Source organism: Natator depressus, chromosome 3 (assembly GCF_965152275.1).
Source record: "Natator depressus isolate rNatDep1 chromosome 3, rNatDep2.hap1, whole genome shotgun sequence".
Lineage (NCBI taxonomy): Eukaryota > Metazoa > Chordata > Testudines > Cheloniidae > Natator > Natator depressus.
Genome location: NC_134236.1, coordinates 207,484,087 through 207,505,577, shown reverse-complemented (window position 1 = coordinate 207,505,577; position 21,491 = coordinate 207,484,087). Strand labels below are relative to the sequence as shown.

The following is a 21,491-nucleotide window of genomic DNA, read 5'->3' as shown; positions in this document are numbered from 1 at the left end:
TGATTTTCTTTGCTGAGGACAGAGCATTCTTTAATGGTACAGCTATTTCACGCTCCTCGTGTGGTTTGTGGATTTTTTGTAAATGTCAATACTTCACTTTTCTTTCTTGCTTTCAGTCAGAAGACAGCATCTGGAGGAGTGGGCTCTGCCAGCTGATGTTTCATACACTTTTTCTCTGTTGATTATTTCATACCTAATGTAAAATAAACTGTGTATTTTGGGGGCAGATTCTGAGGGCCTTTGTCTAGTTGAATAATGCCTTACTCTGAGAGTAACCCTACTGAAGTCAATGGAATCACTTCCAGCCTCAAATATCGCTCGCTATGAATAAAGGTCTTAGTATCTGGCCTGTTCTTCATAAAATTCTCCTTTGTGAGGATCCATGTCAGATTCTAGGTCTTTCACTATTTAAACACAGGAGGCACGGCATGGCTTGACCAACACCCCAGGGTAACAACTACCTCAGTGATATCTCTGTTGATCCTGAAAAAGGCATCTTGCCTAACTAATCTAGAAACTATACTGTAGGTTTCCACAATTGCTCAGGCTGCCCGAGGTGGTGGCTTTGTTACTCCATGGGAACAATACTGAGCTGAGAGGCAGAAGACTGTAAGCCAGCTGGCTGTCCGAGTACTCCGGGGTGGTTAGCATACTGAGTATTTAACATCAGCATTTCCCACTGTGCTTTTGCAGTGTCCTGCCCTGCACTGGATGCCCCCATGGATGGCAGAAGATTTGGTACCAAGTACTTTGTGGACCATGAAGTCCATTTCACCTGCGAACCTGGTTTTCAGCTCACTGGTTCCAGCACCCGAGTGTGTCAGGCAAATGGCAGCTGGACTGGAGAAGCACCGCGGTGCAAAGGTACTTTGCCTTTTCATGCCCTTGGTTTGAGTGTGTGAACCCATCTTCATGTCACTGCACAGGCCCATGCATGCCATGGTTAGAGAACAAAACCAGTGTAGCTACCCTACTGTAAAGTGTCATAACTCGTTAGTGCGGATGGTTGGTGTGCAGGAAAGACTAATGCATAGCCTGGGTTCTCTTTGATGCTATTGCTTCCCCTTGGCTTGTCAGTTATCTCCCCAACTTCAGCTTCTTGCATAGTAAGTGTGGTAATGAGGGGGGAGGGGTTGTTTTATCCATTAAGGATTCTTCTCCTGAATCTTAGCAACCTTCCGCTCTTTACGGGCTGGTCCTGTGACCTCGGCATTTAGATTAGTGATGTTCTGTTCTTTACAAATACCAACTCCCCAGAGATGTGGAGATGCCACAGCTGGTCCTCTCCTGCCTGCAGAACTCACAGCTGGCCCTTTGCAGGTCTCAGCAAGCCCGTGCATTTGGAGCTGTGCTTGGACAGTCTCCACTGAACTGGAAAAGTCATTCAGTGTGTCCCCCTCTTCAGCATTGAATAATAACGGTTGGGTACGTTGCATTGTGTACCAGTAGTTCGGCTGGTTTCCAGCTCTGCGTAACAGGGGTCCCAGGCTCTAACAGTGAACCTCGCATCTGTTCCACTTTTCTCGTCCTGAGTCCATGTGAGTTTCATTTATTGTGCTCAGGGCTGAAGCTCTGAGCACAAAACCAATTCCTTAATAGACAGTTTATTTCATAACAATAAATATCAGGGTCTGAAGCAGCTGGCGCATCACATTCATAATAATTCCCCTCAGATGCTTATTTGGACGGCTGCCTTTCTGTCCAACATGTGATTGATCTGAATTGGCAAACAAGAAAATTATATCTAATTACCTCTATTAAAAATAATTTCCTGGGCAGAAATATGTTTCGTGGTGGTTAGCAGGCATTTGGCTTAATGCGGTTGCACAAAAAAGGATTTTTTGTTTTTTTTTCAAAGTATGTTTTCCAAAACCACAAGGCTGATTGAAACTGGTATTCAAAGCCTACAGTGCCCACTGTGGCGCTCTGACCACCGAAGTAACTCAGCAGAAATACAATCCCCACAAATTGCCATGCAGCACAAAGAAAGACTTTGCCCCGATGCAGCACTCCTGCGCTCAGGGGCACTGTTCTCGGTGTGGGGTCGCGGGTTCTGTTCCCAGCTCTCTGCCACTCAGTCATTTTGTGACTCTGTGCAGCTCGTTTAACGTCCCTATGGCTCTGTTCCCTCCTCTATATAAAGGGGAAATGACACACCCACAGGGAGATCCTCAGCTGAAAGACCCTCTCTACGTGCAACGGCTGGAGAATACATTTACTTTGAAACTGTTGCTCTCCCAGGTATTTCTAATTCACAGATACGTTATTGTAACGACATCTGAGCTTTCTACCAGCAGGATCCATGCTCTCGTCTTCCTTTTGAGCCAAATTCTGATCCAATTTACACCCGTTTAAAATTGGCATAACGCATTGTCATGTAACATGTCTCTCATTTCGAGGATACTGGTTATTCTTCCTGTTAAAACACTGTGTATTTCAGGGATGTGGCACAGGTGGGAGGCACTAGTTTGCAACTGTGAAAAACTGGGTCGGGGGGTTGGGGGTAATAGGCGCCTATATAAGAAAAAGTCCCAAAAAACGGGACTGTCCCTATAAAAACGGAACATCTGGTCACCCTATCCCTTGCCCTTGTCATTCCCAGAGCTGTGCGGGGCTTCGTTCCCTTTGGAATGCAACATTTTGAATCATTCCAAAGAAATGCTGTTGAGCAGCATTTCTAGAAACTGTGCACGAGTCGATCACAAGACACTGACATCTGCTTTCACTTAATGCACATGGACCTGCCAAAGATTCCCCCATTAAGAAACACCTATGGGAGAAGAATGATTTATTCTAGATAAACCTCGCACTGAACCACTCCTAACATGGATGCTTCAGCCAGGAAGCCAATGAACTTACATTGGCTGCTCTATATTCAGAGTTTTAACCTAGAATGGCAGAAACATGCTTGCCCTGATTTGGATATTTCCATCTTTATACAAGGCAGCATTGCCTAGTGGTTAGAGCACTGGGCTGTGACTTAGAAGACCTGCTGTTTTACTTCCAGCTCCGCCACTGACTGGCTGAGTCAATGTGGGCGAGTCACTGCATCGCCCTCTGCCTTGGTTTCCCCATCTGTAAAATGGGGATAATTATACTGATTTCCTTTGTAAAGTGTTTTGAAATCTACTGATGAAAAGTGCCAGAGAAGCACTAAGTATTACTAGTAATTATGCTCTTTTAGGCATGGGCTTAAGAGTTCTTAAAAAAAAAAAAAATGAAAACCCAAAACCCAAGCTCCCCAGGAGCCCCAAAGATAAGCTGAGAAAGAGAACAGAGCCTCACAGGCCTGCTAAAACCAAACTCTTGGCCAGGTGTAAAGTAAATGATCCTGATAATAAACTATCTTTAAAGCAACATGAACTGTTTAAAGTTGGAGGGCTGTGAACATGGGCACCTGCTTTGCTTATAAAGTGTTCATTGGTTTTAAAACAATCCTACAAGGCTATACACAATCAGAACATGAATTATGGCCCAGCAACACCTATAAGCAAACACTTCAGAATCACAAAGTCACTGACTGCACTGCTCCCCCAGCTGATCTTTAGGGATCTTTGGTGCCTCCCACTGAGAAATTTGTGTTCTCCTTTTGCTAAGAGAGCGAGCCATCTCGTACCATATGGAGCCTTTGATTTTGTCATTAAGCTTCTAAGGAGTTTGTCCACCTCAGAAACTTCCCACAGAACTCACCCCGGCTGGCATGTGGAGTGGCTCGCTGGGGGAGCTCAAGCTCAGAGCAGAGTCATGGGAGAGAGTTTGAAAAATAACCCCTGCCACCTGCTATGCGTGAGTCTTTTTAGTACCAGCCCTTCCATGCCTGGCAATTCGCAGGGAAGGATTGAATTTGAGTGTTAATTAAAGTCAGGCGTGTATTTAGGTTTGATGCCACGTGAGACACATCATGTATTTGTTCTGGATAAAGCCTATGTTTGTATCAGTCTTTTGGATCCTAAAACGGTCCCCTATGGCCAATATACTTTTTATAGCCTCGGTAGTTGACATTCACGCAGTGGGGCTCACAAGGTTTAAATAGCTTGGAGCTCTGCAGGTTGAAAGTGTTGTTTGTTTAAGGAAATTCCACCACATTGTCTAAAATGCTAATGGACTATTAAGCTCCCAACCTATACCCCCTGCATTGCTGAAATCACAGAGCGCTGTAGCAGTCTATTATGAAGTGTCTAAAGAGATGAACTCAGCCATACTAGATAAGCTGACAGCCTGAACTGTCTGTAGAAAGAGAATAGAATGAGCTGGGGATAAGGACACAGAGCCATTTAATCTTCCCAGGCTTGGTATGTAGATGAGAAATAAAGGAGGCTTTATGTAGCCTTCCTTGACATGAAAATGCTTGGCAACCAATGAAACCCTGCATTCCTTTGCTGAACACCTGTGCAGCGACTGTCGTGCATTCCACTTCGGGACATGTTGTCTCCCCCCGCAGCTTGTAGGCCAGGTGTTAGTGCGGCCCACTGCACACAATCACTGCAGAGACCAAGCGAGATGAGAAATTTGGATCTCCGCTGGCAGCAAATTCAAGGAAGAGGACGGTTAATGCTCTCTCACGTCTTGGTCAATAACTTCATGCTCTAGCAGTCCTGAAATATTTAGAATATGCTATTGATGACCAAGCAAGCTCGACTGTTGGCATGTGCTTAGGAATTGCTAGCCATGCGGCATTCATCACCTGCTTCTTCACTGCCATTCCTTTGAACTAATGAGTTAGGAAGAGAATATGCCGGGCAGGGGTGAAAATATGGCTTAGGTGAACAGGACTTTGGGAGTATTCAGACCAAACTCAGCAAGTACTTCAGGCTGCATCTGTCCTGTTGAACTCTTTGTTGTTTCCAAAGCTGGGGGTTGTCCCAACTTAGGCCAACATGATCCTGGGGCGGAGGTGTGACTAACTGCGCTGGGTTCTGTGGTCTGTGTTGTTTGACCGTTTACGATAGCTTTTAGACTGATGCTGCAAAAGATGGGGCCAGTCATAGCAAAGGGGTTGCTTGCTAATAAAAACGATTTGAAAAGATCCTTTGGGAGGTTTCTTACTTTGGAGATACAGTTAGACAAGCTGCACCAGCAGAAATACACCTCCTGACCTGAAACAGCCAAACAAACAGAATGGTCACGGCACTAAAGCCATCAAGCTACTCTGTGGGTAGTCATGTGGGGCACTCACAATGTGGCTTGGCAAGGAAAGGCGTGCTTAAAAATTAAGGCCAAGATTTTAAAAAATGGTGGGGGGAACCTCAACTTAAGCTCCTAAATCCCTATTCTAGGCTCCTAAATCCTTGATTTTCAAAAGCGCTTATCACCCAGCACCCCCCATTAACATTTATGGAGGTCTTCGGAGCCTAAATGTCAGCACCCATTTTTTAAATCCTGATTTAAATGTATTATTATTATATTTCATGCATTATTAAAATTACGGGCTTGATCGCGCAGTCCTTACTCAGGCAAAGCTCCCACTGACATCCATTGAAGGACAGCAAGGTCACGCCTTACATTAGGAAAGATAGAGCCAGTGTAGTTTGTTTTTTAAAAATGTTTTTTCCCCTTAGTGATCAGCAAATGCTCGAGCAATCCCTGCCAGAATGGTGGAACTTGTGTGGATGGAATAAACCAGTACAAGTGCACTTGTCCTCAAGGGTGGACTGGTGAGAACTGCCAGTACCAGTCACAAACAGGTATGTAACCTGGTGAGGTGTAAAAGAGAAAGAGACTCGAGCAAGGCAGACAACGAATTACAAGGCAGAAGCCCCTGCCTATTCTCAGATATCAGCCTTCCATTGTGGTAGCACTGAGAGGCCCACTCCCATTGTGCAGGGCGCTGTACAAACACTGAACAAAAGGAGAGTCCTTGCCCCTGAGCTTCCAAAGACTATGCACTTTCAAAAATCCGACCCTATCTCATCAAGGAGGAGAAAAAAATGTCAAAGTATAATTCCCAGTGATTTTCAGTAAGACTTAAGCTCCTCGGGGCGAGATTTTTAAAAGTATTTGGGTGCCAAAAGATGCATAGAGGCATCTAGTGGAATTTTCAAAAGGGCCTTTAAAGATCTAGGCCTAAGTGCTTAAGTTGCATTTGAAAATGGGACTGAGACTCCTAAGTGATTTAGGCACTTTTGAAAACGTTACCGCAGGCCTGTGAGCCAGGTGTCCAAGAAGCACTTTAAAGTTTCCTGTCTTCTCTCTTTTAGCCCCACCTGCATGGAGTGTTACAAACGACCCAGCTTTCAGTCGCAAGCCACGCTGTGCCAAAATCGACAGGACCCAACACTGCAGCTGCGAAGCCGGCTTCCACATGAGCGGCACGGCCGACAACAGCATATGTCAGGGTAGGAGATGAGCAGAAATATCCATCGGCAGCTTTCACCAATCTGCTGCCCAATGCACACACAACACGTCTAAGCAGCTGAATATTCATTAGCTGCAGCAGCTTTTACGGATGATTGCCATGGAGAGGGCTGCTTGGAGGAGGCTAAGGCTTCGTCTACGCTGGACTTTCGTCGGCAAAACGTTTGTTGTTTAGGAGTGTGAAAAAACACCCCCCCCAAACGACAAAAGTTTTGCCGACGAAAAGCACCAGTGTGAACAGTGCTGTGTCAGCAGAAGGGCACTCCTGCCGACAAAGCCACTGCCGCTCGTGGGGGATTTTGTCGGCGGGAGAGCTCTCTCCTGCCGACAAACAGCGGCTACCCTGCGTGCCTGTTAGCGGCATGGCTGTCGCAGCACAGCTGTGTCGCTAAAAGGTGCGTAGTGTCGACATGGCCTGACTGTGTTCTCTTTGCTGATGGCTGGTATCTAGCTGGTATTGAACTGGCCTTATTGACTGCAGCTGCTCAACAGAGCTGCCCTTTTCCTTTAACTGTATAGATTGCATCATGGCAAGAATATGGCACAAGACTCTGTACATTTCTGTTCAGCACCTTATGGTAGGGGAGGGACCCATCCCTGGACCTCCTAGAAGCTCTAGAATGTCACTAGCCAGTATCACGTGACTGGTGATTTGGGGTGCCTCCCTGGGGGGGTGCTGCACTCGAGACACCTTTGAGGGCCCTGGTGTGCGGAGGGCGGGTGCTCCAGTGTGTTCTGCACGTCAGGCTCCTTTAAGGTGTCTCAAGATGGGTACCCAAAAATGGAGGCTCCTCCAATCCCTAGTCACTTCTGAAAGTCCTGGGTGATCTGGCTTAACAACATGTGGGCTGGACGGGCGCCATTCCCCAGTGCCTCCAGATATCCCGGCAGTGCTCTTTCACACGGCGGGAACATTTTCCCTCCTTTCTTTTTGCTCGGAGACATCTCTTTTGCCTTATTTCTATTTTTTCTTTTTTAACATTGCACTGAGCTATGTGCTGAAGCTATGATCTCCACCTAGGTCTGTGCTCTGGTCTCATTTCATAAATGAAGGTGCTTGGAGACAGTACTTGGACAGGAGACCGCTGAGGAGAATCCAGGCGCTTCAGGAGATGACAATTTCCCTCTGAGTCATTATGGGACCAGTGTCCCAACATGTTGTTCAGAGATTCTGTGCTTCTGGAGGTGCCATCTTTTGACTCAGACACACAATCAAGGTCTTTGTAGCCATTTAAGATCTCCTGGCATTTTTTTGCAAGCAGAGTGGAAATTACAGTGCATTCTACCTACTGTAAATCACTGCATTGCCATTTCAATTGGCTAAGGCATGGACACCCAAATTGGCGACAGCCAGAACCTCCTGGAAACTCACCAGGAACCCAAAATACATTTTTGAGATCAAAAATAAATTACCATCGCCCTACTATTTGCTTAGAATCTGTAAATCAGTGTGTTGTGGTCTGTGGATAAAAGGGACTGGATAAATGCCAAGCATTTTAAACTCAGCTAATCTAGTTATGACTATTGCAATTGGGGGCATCCCAAGAACTCCATAACTTGCAAAACCCAGCACACTGGCCCTTTTGTTAAGGAAATACTAGTCCAGTTTGCATGCACATTTTGCATGGCCCGTGGCCTGCGTACTGCTCGCTCGTATTGTCGTATAGCATGGGCTAGAATCAAGCCAGCCGGCCCCAAAGCAGGGGTGAGTCAGATTTCATCCCACACACCACTAAGCACAGAAATATCTTTGCTTGGTAACATTGTGCCTTTGCAGTTTCACTAGGTTCTCCATGGTGGTCCACTCCTGGCCACTCTTGGGAGGAAACAAGCAGTTTGCTGCTATTCCCGGGTGCTCTTGTCCTGGCAAAGAGCAAAATGATTGTCAGCAGGAATTCTTTGCTGGGATGGACCCTTTTGTTCAGGATCTGCATTGTATGGGACAGTGTGTTTCCTCTGCAGATGTAAATGAGTGTGAGGTTTACAAGCTGGAGGGAGCCCCTCGTCTGTGCATGCACGCCTGTGTCAACGTTCCTGGCTCTTACCGCTGCTCCTGCCCCAGTGGATACAAGATCCTCGGAGACGGGAAAAGCTGTGAAGGTGAGCCAGCGCTCTCGGATAGCTAGGCATGGCAGTCCATGGCCTGCTGCAGGAAACAAAAGTACGTTTGCAGAAGCTGTATTATTTTCTGATTTCATGTGTAACTTCCTGTCTCAAAGACCTGCTGGGTCCAGCCGAACGTGTGCAGAGATTTTATAGATAGGAAGACTCCCATTGACTTCACTGGGCTGAAATCGTCACATGGTGTAGTTGACTCCAGGATTTTACCCTGCCTGTATCCATTGTTAGAGCTGGGTGGAGAGTGGTAATTCCAGGCTGCCAAGGATCAGTGAGCCTGGGAGCTGGGGCTTCAGCCTCCAAGGCCGACTGGTGAGGAGCCAGCAGGTGAGCTGCCAGGAAACCAGGTGGAATTTCGTCAAAATGGACGCATTCCTGAATCCTGTGGAAGGTGTGACTTTAATAAAGCTGGTCAAAAATGTCCTTTTTGCTTCCATTTTTTACCTTTTTCTACCCTTTCCCAATGGAAAAAAAGTGGGGGAGAGAGGTAAAAGGGAGTGGCAGTGGGATTTTCCCCACTCAAACTGTGCTTTGTTGAGTCAAGGCCTCGGTGCTTCCAACTCTCCCGATTTTATCATGAGTCTTGCAATATTAGACGTTTTTCTGAAAGCCCCAGCTCCAGGCATCAGGTGGCTTGGTGAGAATCCCTGCTGCTCTTTACACAGAAGTCAGGGTCTGGCCCTCCTTGCTGTGGAGAAAAGCGAGGGAAGCGTGATTCTAATAGCTCAAAACCCAGGAGGGTCATAAAAAGAAACCAAGCTCAAAGGAGTATTTTTGTGGTCTGGCTCATGATTTTTCAATGCTCCGGGGCCTAAGCACCGACTCTGTGGGTGCTCCAGGGCCAGAGCATCCATGGAAAAAAGCAAGTGGGTGCTTAGCACCCACCGGCAGCCAAGCTGCCCTCCTCCCCCGCCAGCGCCTCCCATCTGCCGGGAGCTCCCCCGGTTAACTCCTGCCCCTGCCTCCCAGCGCCTGCCAGGACCAGCTGTTCTGCGGTGTGCAGGAGGTGCTGGGAGGGAGGGGGAGGAGCGGGAACCGGGCGCGTTCGGGGAAGGGGGCGGGAAGAGGCAGGAAGAGGCATGGCAGGGGTGGGACTTTGGGGGAAAGGGTGAAGAGGGGGCAGGCCTGGGGCGGAGCGGGGGATCAAGCACCCCGCAGGTCAAGAGGAAGTCAGCGCCTATGCTCAGGGGTCAGCAGTAGTGGTGAATGGTCACTGCTGGATTCTGTGCCCTGACAAAGGGCTTGTCTTCATTACGGTGCTGCTGCAATTGATGCCAGGGGACTGGGGGTCGATTTAGCGGGTCTAATGAAGAAGACCCGTGAAATCGACGGCAGAGCGCTCTCGGGTCGACTCCAGGACTCTACCAGAATGAGAGGAGTAAGGGAAATCGTGGGGAGAGCGTCTCCCTTCGATGCAGCACAGTGAAGATGCCGCGGTGAGTTGACCTAAGCCACGTTGACTCCAGTTACGTTATTCACGTACCTGGAGTAAAAAGAACAGGAGTACTTGTGGCCCCTTAGAGACTAACAAATTTATTTGAGCATAAGCTTTCGTGAGCTACAGCTCACTTCATCGGATGCATGAAGTGGAAAAGCTTAGGCTCAAATAAATTTGTTAGTCTCTAAGGGGCCACAAGTACTCCTGTTCTTTTTGCGGATACCGACTAACACGGCTGCTATTCTGGTAGCTGGAGTAGCGTAACTTACGTCGAGAGGCCGGTAGGGTAGACACAGCCAAAGAGCTATCCAGTGCGGCAGGGAAGGGAAGGAAGGAACCATTAGGCTGGGCTCCAGCAACACCTTCCTCCCACTGTCATCCCTCTTCCAGGGCTCCAGGGCACTGGCCCAGCAGCTGACCGTTGGCTGGCTCTTCTCCAGCTGGGGACTCTCCCACATGGGAGTTGAGGGCCGTGTCGACTCCCTTTGTGTGAATGGAATGGCGCAGAGTTGAGAGCTGGGCCAGTATGCTTTTTAGGAAGCACATTATTTAGCCTCTGGCTGTTAATGTATCTGTGTGGCCCCGTCTTCACTGGGACAAAAGGTGTGTCACTCGCTGGAGTTCACTAACTAGCGAAGGAAGGCAGCCTCCGGTTTTCACAGCCGTTGGCAGGTCAAGTGAAAGGGCTTCGCTCCACTTGAAACCCTGTAGTGTAGAAGCTGCTGGTGCCGACGGGAAGGGTTCTCCCATCAGCGTAGTTAACCCACCTGCCCAAGAGGAGGTAGCTAGGTTGAAAGAAGGATTCTTCCATCAACCTAGCGCTGTCTACGCTGGGCTATAACCCCTCCTTCCAATTTCCAGCCTATATTTGTTCATGGCCAGTTTAGCCCCATTTGTTCTTGTGCCAACATTTTCCTTTAGCTTAAATTGCTCCTCACCCTCCCTGGTATTTACCCCCCGGATGTGCTTATAGCGAGAGTGATCAGATCCCCTCTCAGACTCCATTTTGCTTGGCTACGTTCTTCCTGCCTCCTCTCATAAAACAGGCCCTCCATTCCCCTGATCATCCACGTAGCCCTTCTCTGCACCTGTTCCAGTTTGAATTCACAGGAGAAAAACATGGCTGGTTATTTTAAAAGATTTGACTCGACCTGGTTGAAATTGTTTGGGTGAACAGAGTTTCCTCAAAGAATAGCCTTTTTTCAAAAATTCATTCTGAAAAAGCATCAGTTTCGTCAAAACGTGGTGGTTTATTGTGAAAAATTTAGTGCCTTTTAATTTTTTTTTGGGGGGGGGAGGAGCAGTTACTGAAAACATACAATTTTTGATACTGCTTTGGTAAGATTTTCAATTAAAATATTCTATCCATATTTTTAAAAAACAAAAACAAAAATAGGTCAGTTTCAAACCACTCTGCAATTTTGAAATTTGTCGCAAAAATAGATTTTCATTTTTCTGCTCTAGTTTAGACCTTTCTTAGGTTAATCCTTGCTAGCCCAGGAAAATCAATCTACGGACAGAGCTTATAGTACAAAAAGCATCCCACGATGTGCCAGAAGGACAGAAGAAAGGAAGAGATGGAGAATGCTAGTGTTTCCATCAAGTCTGAACGATTTTCATTAGATTATTTTTTTTAAACTCACTTTGCTGGAGACGGGGGATGTGTATTTAGAAGGTGCTGACTGCAAGGTAAAGAGAGGAAGAGGGATCAGGTGAAAATTGCTACTATCATGTTTTCTTCCTTATATTTAACCATTTAACCACTTTAGAAGCTGTTCTGATGGTAATAGGCTAAAAGGGGACAAGAGCAGCCTCTGAGCCAAAAACTCAAATCTCCCCAGTAACGAGACGAAATGTAGGTGGACAAGAGTGAGTGATAATGGAGTAAATCAGTGTTAACCCTTCCAGCTCAGTAAAACAACATTTAATGTTCGTTACAATTGTTTCTAATGAGGCAGATCTAACACGAGGGGAGTTGGAATGTCTCTGACCACGCAAACAGGGCGGAGTCGCACTGCTGCGGGAAGTCTTCCAAGGGCAAATCTACTCTTAAAAAATGACCCCTTCTTTCTCTTCGTAAAAGGGAGCGTGTTTTATAGGAGTCGCTGAAGGTCGGCGGCCATGTCAGGCCCTCAGTGCCAACCGATGGTCACTTTTCTGCACTTCGAGTGGTTTCCTCTGGCGCTTTCTGTTTGAATCTCGCTGTTTTGCAGATATAGACGAGTGCAGCCTGTCCCAGCACAATTGCACCAGGGGCATGACGTGCATTAACACAGGAGGAGGCTTCCAGTGCGTCAGCGCCGAGTGCCCTCGGCCCAGCGGCAATGCCAGCTATGTGAAAACATCGCCATTGTGAGTAGTAGGGGACTGCAAGAGAATCGACCCCCTGGCAACGCCAGAGAAAACAGCCCATGGCTGAAAAGCTCGATGGGGTATTTACCTTTTTGAACGACAGTGTTAAAACAGGCCTGCTTTGGGGAGATCACTGTCACCACCGGGGACAGGGCTCCTCTGAGGAGAAAAACTCCCTTCCCAGGTTGTTGGGCTGGAAGTTAGTTCAATTCTTCGTTTGGCTAAATCCAAAATTGGGGAGCACCTTGCAGAGGGGTGCACTAGTTCAAACAGGAATTCATTCAGGGAGGTCCTATGGCCTGTGCTAGACAAGAAGACAACCTAGATGGTCACTCACAATGGCCCCTTCGGGCCGTGTCATCGATGAATATAGGGTTAAATACCATTCTCCAGGTGAAATCTTGGCCCTGCTGATGTCAATGGCAAAATTCCCATTGATTTCCCTGGTTTCCACCCTCAGCTTCACCTAGCAGATCTCAGCGGCAATACCCAGCCCTTCTTAATGCCTTGGTCTCCTCCAGGCGTGACTGAGAGATCTGTGTGTGACCCACTGGCCAACATGGGTTTCATGGCCCCTGCCGTGTCTGAGCCACACTGGATGGCTGCTACAGCCCCAGCTACAGAGCCTGGCATTCTAGCTCCAGCTCTCTTCAGGTCTGTCTAAGCTGCAGCTGGGAAGGGGCCTCCCGCCTGGGGAGACAGACTCCTGCTAGCTCCGCTCAAGCTGGCGCACTCAGAATAGCAGCATGGCTATCGCAGCACTGGTGCAAGCCCGGGCTACTCCCTGGAGCTCAGACCCAGCAGGCAGGATGGGGGGGGCCTAAGCGCAGGTGGCTAGCCTGAGCCTCTGCTGGTGCCGCAAAGTCCACACAGCTAGCCCAAGCCCCACTAGTACAATCTGCCTCCCCAGGCTGGGAGGCTGGCTCCCGCCTCTCGTGTAGACATACCCGGAGAGGCTCGTGCTTCTAGGTTGGGGGGCCCTAGTTCAGTGGCTGGCGGGCCAGTTTCTGTCTGTTACAGAGGTATAAATCCAAACTCATTTCATTGACTTCAGTGGAGATCCCATAGACTTACACTGGTGTAACTAAGAACAGAATTTGGCCCCTGGTCTGCTACTTTTCAGGAATCCAAGCCATGAAGGTGCTGCCTCAGATCACTAGGGCCGTGAGTCTCCTGTGGCTTGGGGGGTTCGTATGTGAGCGCTGCTTTATCACCAGGCTACTTTGGGGAAGGTGCTTTAGGAAATGGGTGGGCAATAAACGTGACAGTTCTTCCCATGATCGTTAGTGGCGCATCAGAAACAGAACAGAACACAACGGCCCAACCGCAACAACTTAAGTGCACAGGCTCTTCCCGCTTCCAGGATTGCCTTAACCCTTGTCCTTTCTTTCATTGCTAGCCAATGTGAACGCAACCCCTGCCCAATGGACAGCAGATTGTGCCATCATGCCCCAAAGTCCATCTCCTTCCATTATCTCCCTCTGCCTTCCAACCTAATAACCCCCACCCCTCTCTTCCGCATGGCAACTGCCTCCGCCCCAGGCCGGCCTGGGCCTGACAGCCTGCGCTTCGGGATTATTGGGGGCAACAACCGAGGGCATTTCGTGATGCAGCGCTCCGACCGTCAGACAGGAGAACTGATCCTTGTGCAAAGCCTGAAAGGACCCCAGACCATCGAGGTGGAGGTGGACATGTCTGAGTATCTGGATCGCACCTTCCAGGCGAAGCATGTCTCCAAGATCACAGTCTTCGTGTCTCCCTATGAGTTTTAAAGAGACACAATTTCTGCAAGTCAGCAAATAAACAGCCGCAAGGACTGTTCCTGTTCATCTCTCGCTTTCTTTCAGCACTGACTCGAACGAATTCCTTCCTTTCGAAATGATGAAAGGCCACGGCACTGCAGCAGTTCTACAAAACAGGACCTTAAAAGCCCAGTGCTGAGAGACAAGACAAACCACATTACTCTGGCAATGCCAGGATGGGGCTTGCAATAATCTCAGACTCACTTGTTCTTGGGAAGTTTTGACTCTGGACACTTCTGACTTTGCTTCTCCACATCTTCTGTAGCACATGCCTCCAGGAACCCTAATCACAGTAACAGAGATGTAGCAATGAAATCCAGATTATAGCCTATATAAACCTCCATAGAGTAAATATCCTTCCATCAGATTTCAGGTTGACTTGTCCGCTCCGTCTCCTGGCTGGTTTTACACTCGCGGACATGGAAAGCAGCCAGTGAAGTGTGAATGACATCATATGCGCTCCAGCAGCTGCGCCTGCCCAGAAAGCCGCCCTGCCCTGCTGTCAGACTAGCAGCAGGCCGCGCCCCGCAGCCATCAGTGACACCTCCCCACCAATTGAAAACCGGGCTAGTGTGACATCTTTGAACAAAGGGATGTTGCTTATAACTCCTTTGTCCTCATCCAATCCCCTTAAAAAGGCCTCCCGAAGCATTTGCCCCAATAAAGGGTTGAAGTCTGTAGATGTCAATTAACTAAGGCCACAAACATTTTTTAGAAACCTCAGTTGAATCAGTTTGCTGAATAGGAGGGTACACAAGCACAAAGAGACAACAGCACAGGCTGGGCTTGGTACCCAGCGCTGTAAGATTCTCTGCAAGACAGCTCCGGGCGAGTGGCTCCAGTTCTCCTGTCGGTCTAGTTCTGTGTGTTGCTACTGAGCGCAGTCTACCAAGGGCATGATCGTGCTCCCATTCAAATCAGGGTGGGAAGCTGCCCTCAGTGCAGCGGTGCGGGATGAAGTTCCTTGAGTTCTGAATTGCACAACAATGTGTGGGAGTTCTGTGGTGTGGCTGGATCTCCAGGGGAGTAGACTAAGACGGCCAATTGCTTTCACTGGTAACATAACCAGAGTTAGAATCCAAGTCTCATGTTTGGCACAGTGTAACATGGCACCAAAATAATCCACATCAATAGCCCAACAATTACAGATTACAGTCAGTAGGTAATAGTACCTTGACTCCCTCCCCGAAAGGGCTAAGGTATTTGTGGCTTTATTAACAGAAAACACCCAGCACAGATAGCCTGGAGATACCATTTGTCCTTTAAAAAAATATAAAAAGTCAAGGTCTGTTCTACTCTCTGTCATGAGCTATTTGCCTTCTTAAAGAAACATTTCAAAGTAAGAGTATTTGTTAAAATATATATTTATGAGAAAGCAATTAAGGTTCAAATTCCTCTTATGAAAATACCCTTTGAATTGTAATAGATGCTAAGCTTTCTAAATTTTGATCTCTCCCATAGAGTTTGATGGAGCCCCCAATCCCCACCCCCTTTTAATGGAGCCCTGCTATAGAATTCTCTTGGATGGTTCTAAAAACTATTGGAAGGAGATCATTCTGTATTAAATTCTACGGGCCAGATCCTGAGCTGGTATGAATCAGCATAGTTCCATTGATTTCAGTGGAGTTACTCCAGATGTGTACTGAGCTCACAATTTAGACCCAAACCGCCTCTTTTTAGACTTTTTTTTCCCCCTGCGCTCACATCAGACAATGAAAATGGCCGGTTTTGTGACATCCCCCCACGTCTTGCATTTGGAATGCAGAATAGCGGGTGCTATCTTACAGTGCTTGGGACACATTCTGCTCCCAGTTTCACTCCTGCAGCCCTAGAGAAGCACATAGGTCCCCCGGGGGGTAAATCAATGGCGTTAATCCTGGGAAGAATTTGGCTCAGTGGGTTGATAAACAGTGGAGCTGGCAGCAGAATGTGGTGTGCATTCAGCTGCCATCCAGCTAGGGATTTGGGTTTTTTGTTGGTTTGTTCATTTTTTAAGCCTGCTCTCATCACCTGGGTACCTCAGCACGTTACTCCAATGGCTGCTTCTCAAGCTTCCTTCATCAACAAGACGAAATGTGTCTGTTTCTTTCCAGCACCCGCACCCTGTGGTGAGAGGTTCATGCTCCTTCCTTTTATGCTACAGTATCATCAGACAGAGGAAGGAGACTAGAGGCCATGCTCACATGTCTACATAGGAGGGTCTGACACACACCACCTACTCGTGCTGACAGTAATTCCCCAAGGAAACCCCCTCTGCACATTCATGGGTGACTCGAACCCACAGACGTTCCCCCAAGTGGGGCCTCAGCTAATACCACTGAGGGCAATGGGAATCTTGCCCTTGGGTTCAGTGGGCTTTGGATCAGATCCCTGGTGCACAGCCCCACAAATAACCCTGTAGGGGCGTGGTTAGTATTGGACCCTGGGCATTTCTTTTCCCTGGCAAGTGGTACCAATATTGGGCCAGATTCTTCACCGGTGTAGATGGGAGGTAGCTCCATTGAAACGCTCGCCTGCACCAGCTAAGACTCTGGCCCATTATCTTTGCATAATCCTGAAGCAATTTACATCTGGAGTTTGAAATCCACGTTGTTGTTTAATCTAAATACACATGCACTTGGGACGTTGCTTTGTAGGCTTTCTACCAGTCCGATAACATCTCTCAGGCTTAGCCCTGTGCAGCTGTGTTACAGCCGGATGCAACCACCCCGGAGACAGACGACAGGCTCTCTCCTGTCCGTTCAAGCACAGATATCTGCAGCCAATGGGGCAGACATGCACTTCCCCTGGGGGCTCCAGGAGCGCTCCAGCACAGAGAGGCTGGGAACCAGAGAACACACTGGTGCCCTGTTGCTGTGCAGGGGTATGAGGGAGCCCCTGGCGCCTCAGCCCCTGATTGACCTTTCACACCCCTTGAGCAGTAAAGCACAGCCTGGCCCTCTACAATGCCTTGTGGGCAATCATAATACCCAGTTTTCATAGTACTTTTCATCAGTGGATCTCAAAGTGCTTTACTCTCATTTTACAGCTGGGGAAACTGAGTCATGGAGAGGTGAAGGGGCTTCCCCAAGATCACCCAGCAGGCCAGTGGCTGATTATCTCCTGAGTCCCAGTCCAGTGCTCTAGGCACTTCCCCTTCAAGAACTGAGTTGTGTCACATCTTCAAACCAATTCTGTGGCATTGGAGGGAGTTCATTGACTTGTCAAGTAAATGAAACTGCAGAGACAAAACACCGCTGCTTCCCCCCCCCCGGCAATCAGCGTTGCTGGATATGGAGGTCACAGATGAGCTCTCCGAAATGTTCTTAATTTACTGTACGTGTCCCATCCTGGTTCCCACTGCTGGTCAGAAGGCCACTGTCTCTCAGCTCTGTGCTGGGCAATGAATGAGGGAGAAAGAAGAAGATAAACATGTTTCCTATCAGCGCTCAGTGTGACCCTGCTGGCCAGGGCATGTGAGCTTAACCAATCAAATGCAGCCGAACCCCTCGCCCACCTTTCAGTAAAAGACCAGTTCCCCAGAGCTACTCAGTTGTAAGTACTGTCGGCTGGACTGGGCGCACAAATGCCCTGTGGCTAAACTGGATTTCATAAACACGCTGCTTCTTTTGGCCGCTTCCCCTCAATATCCTGGCACAGCTTTTCCAGTCACTCAAACGAAATAAAACCAAGAGGCACTCAGATTGCTGGGTGCCAATAGGAGAACCTGCATATAGAGAGATCCCTCCTGGCTAAGCAGCAGTCCATACAGCTCTGGGTTTGAGAGTGGCCTTGGGCTTGATTTTGAGACCTAGTCCATGACAGAAGTGACCTGGTTGGCCCTCCCTTGGAGGACTGGGAGATTTAAACTGTGCACCCACGTGAGCAGCCTAGAGCAGCTCTAGGACAGGGATGGCCAATGCCCGCAGCCATAGCTGGAGCACTAGGTGGGGGGAGGGGAAACAAGTGACAGCTTCAGAAAGAAACTGGGGAGGAGAATTGAGGTCAATGTTTCAACCAGAATTTGGACCAGGGTCAGGCCGGGGGCAGAGAGACACCCATGCTCAGAGGCCCATGGGCTGCTACTGCCAGGAACATGAAAATGAATGAAACGAGCAAGCCAGAAGGTGCTGGAATGGAAATGGGATCAGCAGCACAAGCATCTCCCGCATAGCAATAGATAAGGGGGCTGCATCAGAGCAACGGGCCAGTCTTCACACTGTAAAAAGATTCAGGCAGACAAGGGAACCACAGGACAGAATGAAAAGGCTCCCCAGAAACCCTGAAGCCCAGTGCCAGCCTGCAGCATCTGATCTCCTTCCTGCTGATCCAGGGCTGGGTCTGGAGCATCTTTAGCATTCTCAGCTCTGGGACAATAAGGAAGAGAATGCAGCCTAGAGCAGATGGTAGTAAGTTATACAGGACGGCAGCATCAGATCCAGACTTCAGTGGCTCAGAGTCAGCCCTTTGTAGCTCAGCCACTGGGAAATTGAATTTCTGAGCTTTATAAAGTGACAACATTCAAATCATTATTGTTCTGAGGGCCACAGAGAGACTGGGCAGGGGAAACAGTTCTGACTGTTTAGAGTGTGTGTGTTAATTAAAATGGTTTCTAGTAAGAATGGCTAGTGACAGTTGTTGTCATCATCTTGTCCCGCAATGATCATATCAGGCCGTGAAGTTTGAGAATGAATTGGGAGACTCACATGGGGTCCTCTGGAAGGGTGTTTGATCTGAAAAGCTTCACTTTCCTTGCAATATTACATCGAACAGTGTGGGAAAGTGTTAAAGCATGCTCCGGACACAGCTTGCACAGCGGATATATCTTGGTCCCTTCTCTATTGATTTTCATTCCTGCAGTATGCCCTATTTGCAATCTCACAAGAGTGGATGTTATTTCCCGAGTTGCTTTGTCACAAATGAGGCGATCCTGGCAAGTTGCAGCTTTGCACCAGCAAAGAACAAGATGACTGCAATGGTGAGGTCATGTCCAATGTGCAGAAGAAGGTACCCTTCTGCAGAAGGTTTAAAGAGCTGAGGTTGAAGGATGTAGAGCATGAGGTCAGCCACAAATGAGGTTGGAAGATGCCATTTATGAGGGATTTAAGAAGCCTAAATCCTCCCATACTGACTTGTCTTCTTTCAGCTGATATAGCAACATTCACAAGTTAATACAAAGATTAGAAATCCATTCGAGGGCTTCAGGAGATGCAGAGTGCACCTTTGCTAGACCTCCTGGAAATGAAAAGATGGGGCACTTCTTCTCAATATGTTTGATGCTTTGGAGGTTTCCACATTCACACTGTGGTGAATCGTTGATTCTCCATTTGTGCACCAGGTGCACGTATCTTCCATGTGACATCCTCATATGGTTGATGGTCATCCACTGTCTTCGATGGAGAAGGAACCAGGCGGTTCAATGGTGGGATCATCTATGAGGAGCTTGTTGTTTACATCAGAGCCTGTATCCACCAGGTGTCTTCTGGGTTGAAGTTGGATGACAGAAAAGCTTCTCCAGCTGCCCTGAATGGACAGCAAGACTTACAGCGAGTGTGAGGTGTGTGAACCAGGTTGTCATGGAGTGGGAGCTTTTGGTTAGTGAGAGCTTTCTTGTACTTGTGCAACGTTGCCATCTCTTGCCAGATGGCTGGAGGAAGGATGTTTGCGAAGACTGGAAGCCAGCACAGTGGAATGGATTTCAGGGTGCCTGTTATATGTCTTCTAACCACATTTAGCTGGATATTAGTGAGGTCCATGTGTGAGCTCCTTCCCCAAACAGGTGCGCATTACTTGGCCACGGAATAAAGTCAAGCCGGCGTCCTCATTTGTCACATTCGAGCATCACAACCCCAGCTAGAACCTGCTAGCTTTTGGATGATATTGATGCAAATCTTCATTTTATGGCTTACCTGCTTCACATGTTGTTGATAGGTAGATCTGAGACTGAGAGTGACTCCTAGGTAAGGGGGGTTATGATCATCAGCAATTGCCTTGCCACAGAAGTTTACCTTCAGCATCCTCTTAGCTTCAGAATTGCTGAGATGGAAAGTTGATGACAGACTTAATCTTGCTGAAGGAAGAAGACATGCAAGGAACCATTTGAGATGGAAGTTCATTCCACACAACACCATGGGTACATAATGTATAGCCATGTGAATCAGCTGTTGCTTTGATATCGATCGGAGGATCTTTCATCTTTTGACCATTTCAGCTAATATTTCCCTTGATAGGGAATCAATATTCTCAATTGTTGTCACTCCAACCTGACTTTCCAGTCTTCCAGTTTGGGGCCAGATCATCAGCCACCTCACTCCCGTATGAACCAAATGGGTGATGGAATTCATTGAAAAGTCAATGTATGCCTTGCTTTCTGATCCTCCAAGTCGCCTTCTGAATTGCATTGTTGATAGCATTCTGATTTCTTAAGGAATCAAAGATCTCCGCCAGTGCGTCAACAATAGTGACCGTTTCCCTTAACACCCATTACACTAGTTGACCATTTAGCAAAGACACAGAACAATTAATCCATAGCTTGTTTTAATCTACACCATATACATTTCCTACCACTGCATCATTTAGGTCATTTTTTTTAAATGCATTAACTGCTCTTTTTATCCTAACAGGTGAGTCCTAAAGAAAAACTCCATGAGACTATTAGAACAAAAATACTTTGTAGTCACTATGAATTTTATCCCTTATTGGGAAAATATATCTTGATAGTGTTTAGGGCTTGAGCTAAGGGAACGTGAGATGTGAATATTTTATTTTTGATAAACCACTGCCTAGGCTCTTAGTTCTGTTTATGCAGTTGTAGAAGGCAGCAATTCTGATTCCAAAATGTCTGCATTCTTTGCATATGTAGATATGATACTTACACATACACAGGACAGTTACAAGTTATCACCGCTTCCATTGTTAGGCACCTGTTTCTCAATTTCAGTGTGTCCAGATGTTCGCCACAAAACACTATATTGTATATGCTTCTTTAATACACCTGCTTAGTGTGGTTAAACAATGACGTAGTCTTTGGCTGCAAGAAAAGAATAAAACACTTCACCCCTTTTGGAAATTTTGGTTGAGATTTATTCCCCAAAAGGGCACGTGTGGCAGCATGAACGAGAATATTAAATCTCTTTGGGGAGTTGTGAAAGGTTGCAGTGATTGGCATTCAGACCCTGGGCCAGATCACCCAACAAGTAAAACTGTGCAAACAGGATGGAATAACCAAGCTATATCCAAGGTGTCATTCACTCTGATTGGCTTCTTCTTTAGCATGGGCCCCTCTGTGTTTCCATCGGCCTGTTTATTTGCCTGAGGAACAAGGCTGAAGCTGAAAACTGGATACGTTTATGTAAATGAGGGGCATGACCAAGGCTCCCAGGAAACACCAGGCCCTGCGTCCAAACCCAGAGCAATTTGCAGAGTAAGTCAGCCAGTAATGCCAGGCA

The 21,491-nt window shown here is 47.6% G+C and overlaps 1 protein-coding gene across 1 annotated transcript in view; it reads left to right on the top strand.

The window, feature by feature from the left end:
* Positions 1-21,098, top strand: part of FBLN7 (fibulin 7) — a 41,943-nt gene extending 20,845 nt beyond the window's left edge. The window contains exons 3-8 of the mRNA XM_074949824.1: positions 694-864; positions 5,559-5,684; positions 6,198-6,335; positions 8,317-8,454; positions 12,124-12,262; positions 13,662-21,098. Of these exons, the coding sequence (XP_074805925.1) occupies positions 694-864; positions 5,559-5,684; positions 6,198-6,335; positions 8,317-8,454; positions 12,124-12,262; positions 13,662-14,034 (1,085 nt within the window). The 3' untranslated portion in view covers positions 14,035-21,098. The remainder of the gene's footprint in view (positions 1-693; positions 865-5,558; positions 5,685-6,197; positions 6,336-8,316; positions 8,455-12,123; positions 12,263-13,661) is intronic.
* The last annotated feature ends 393 nt before the right edge of the window (positions 21,099-21,491 follow it).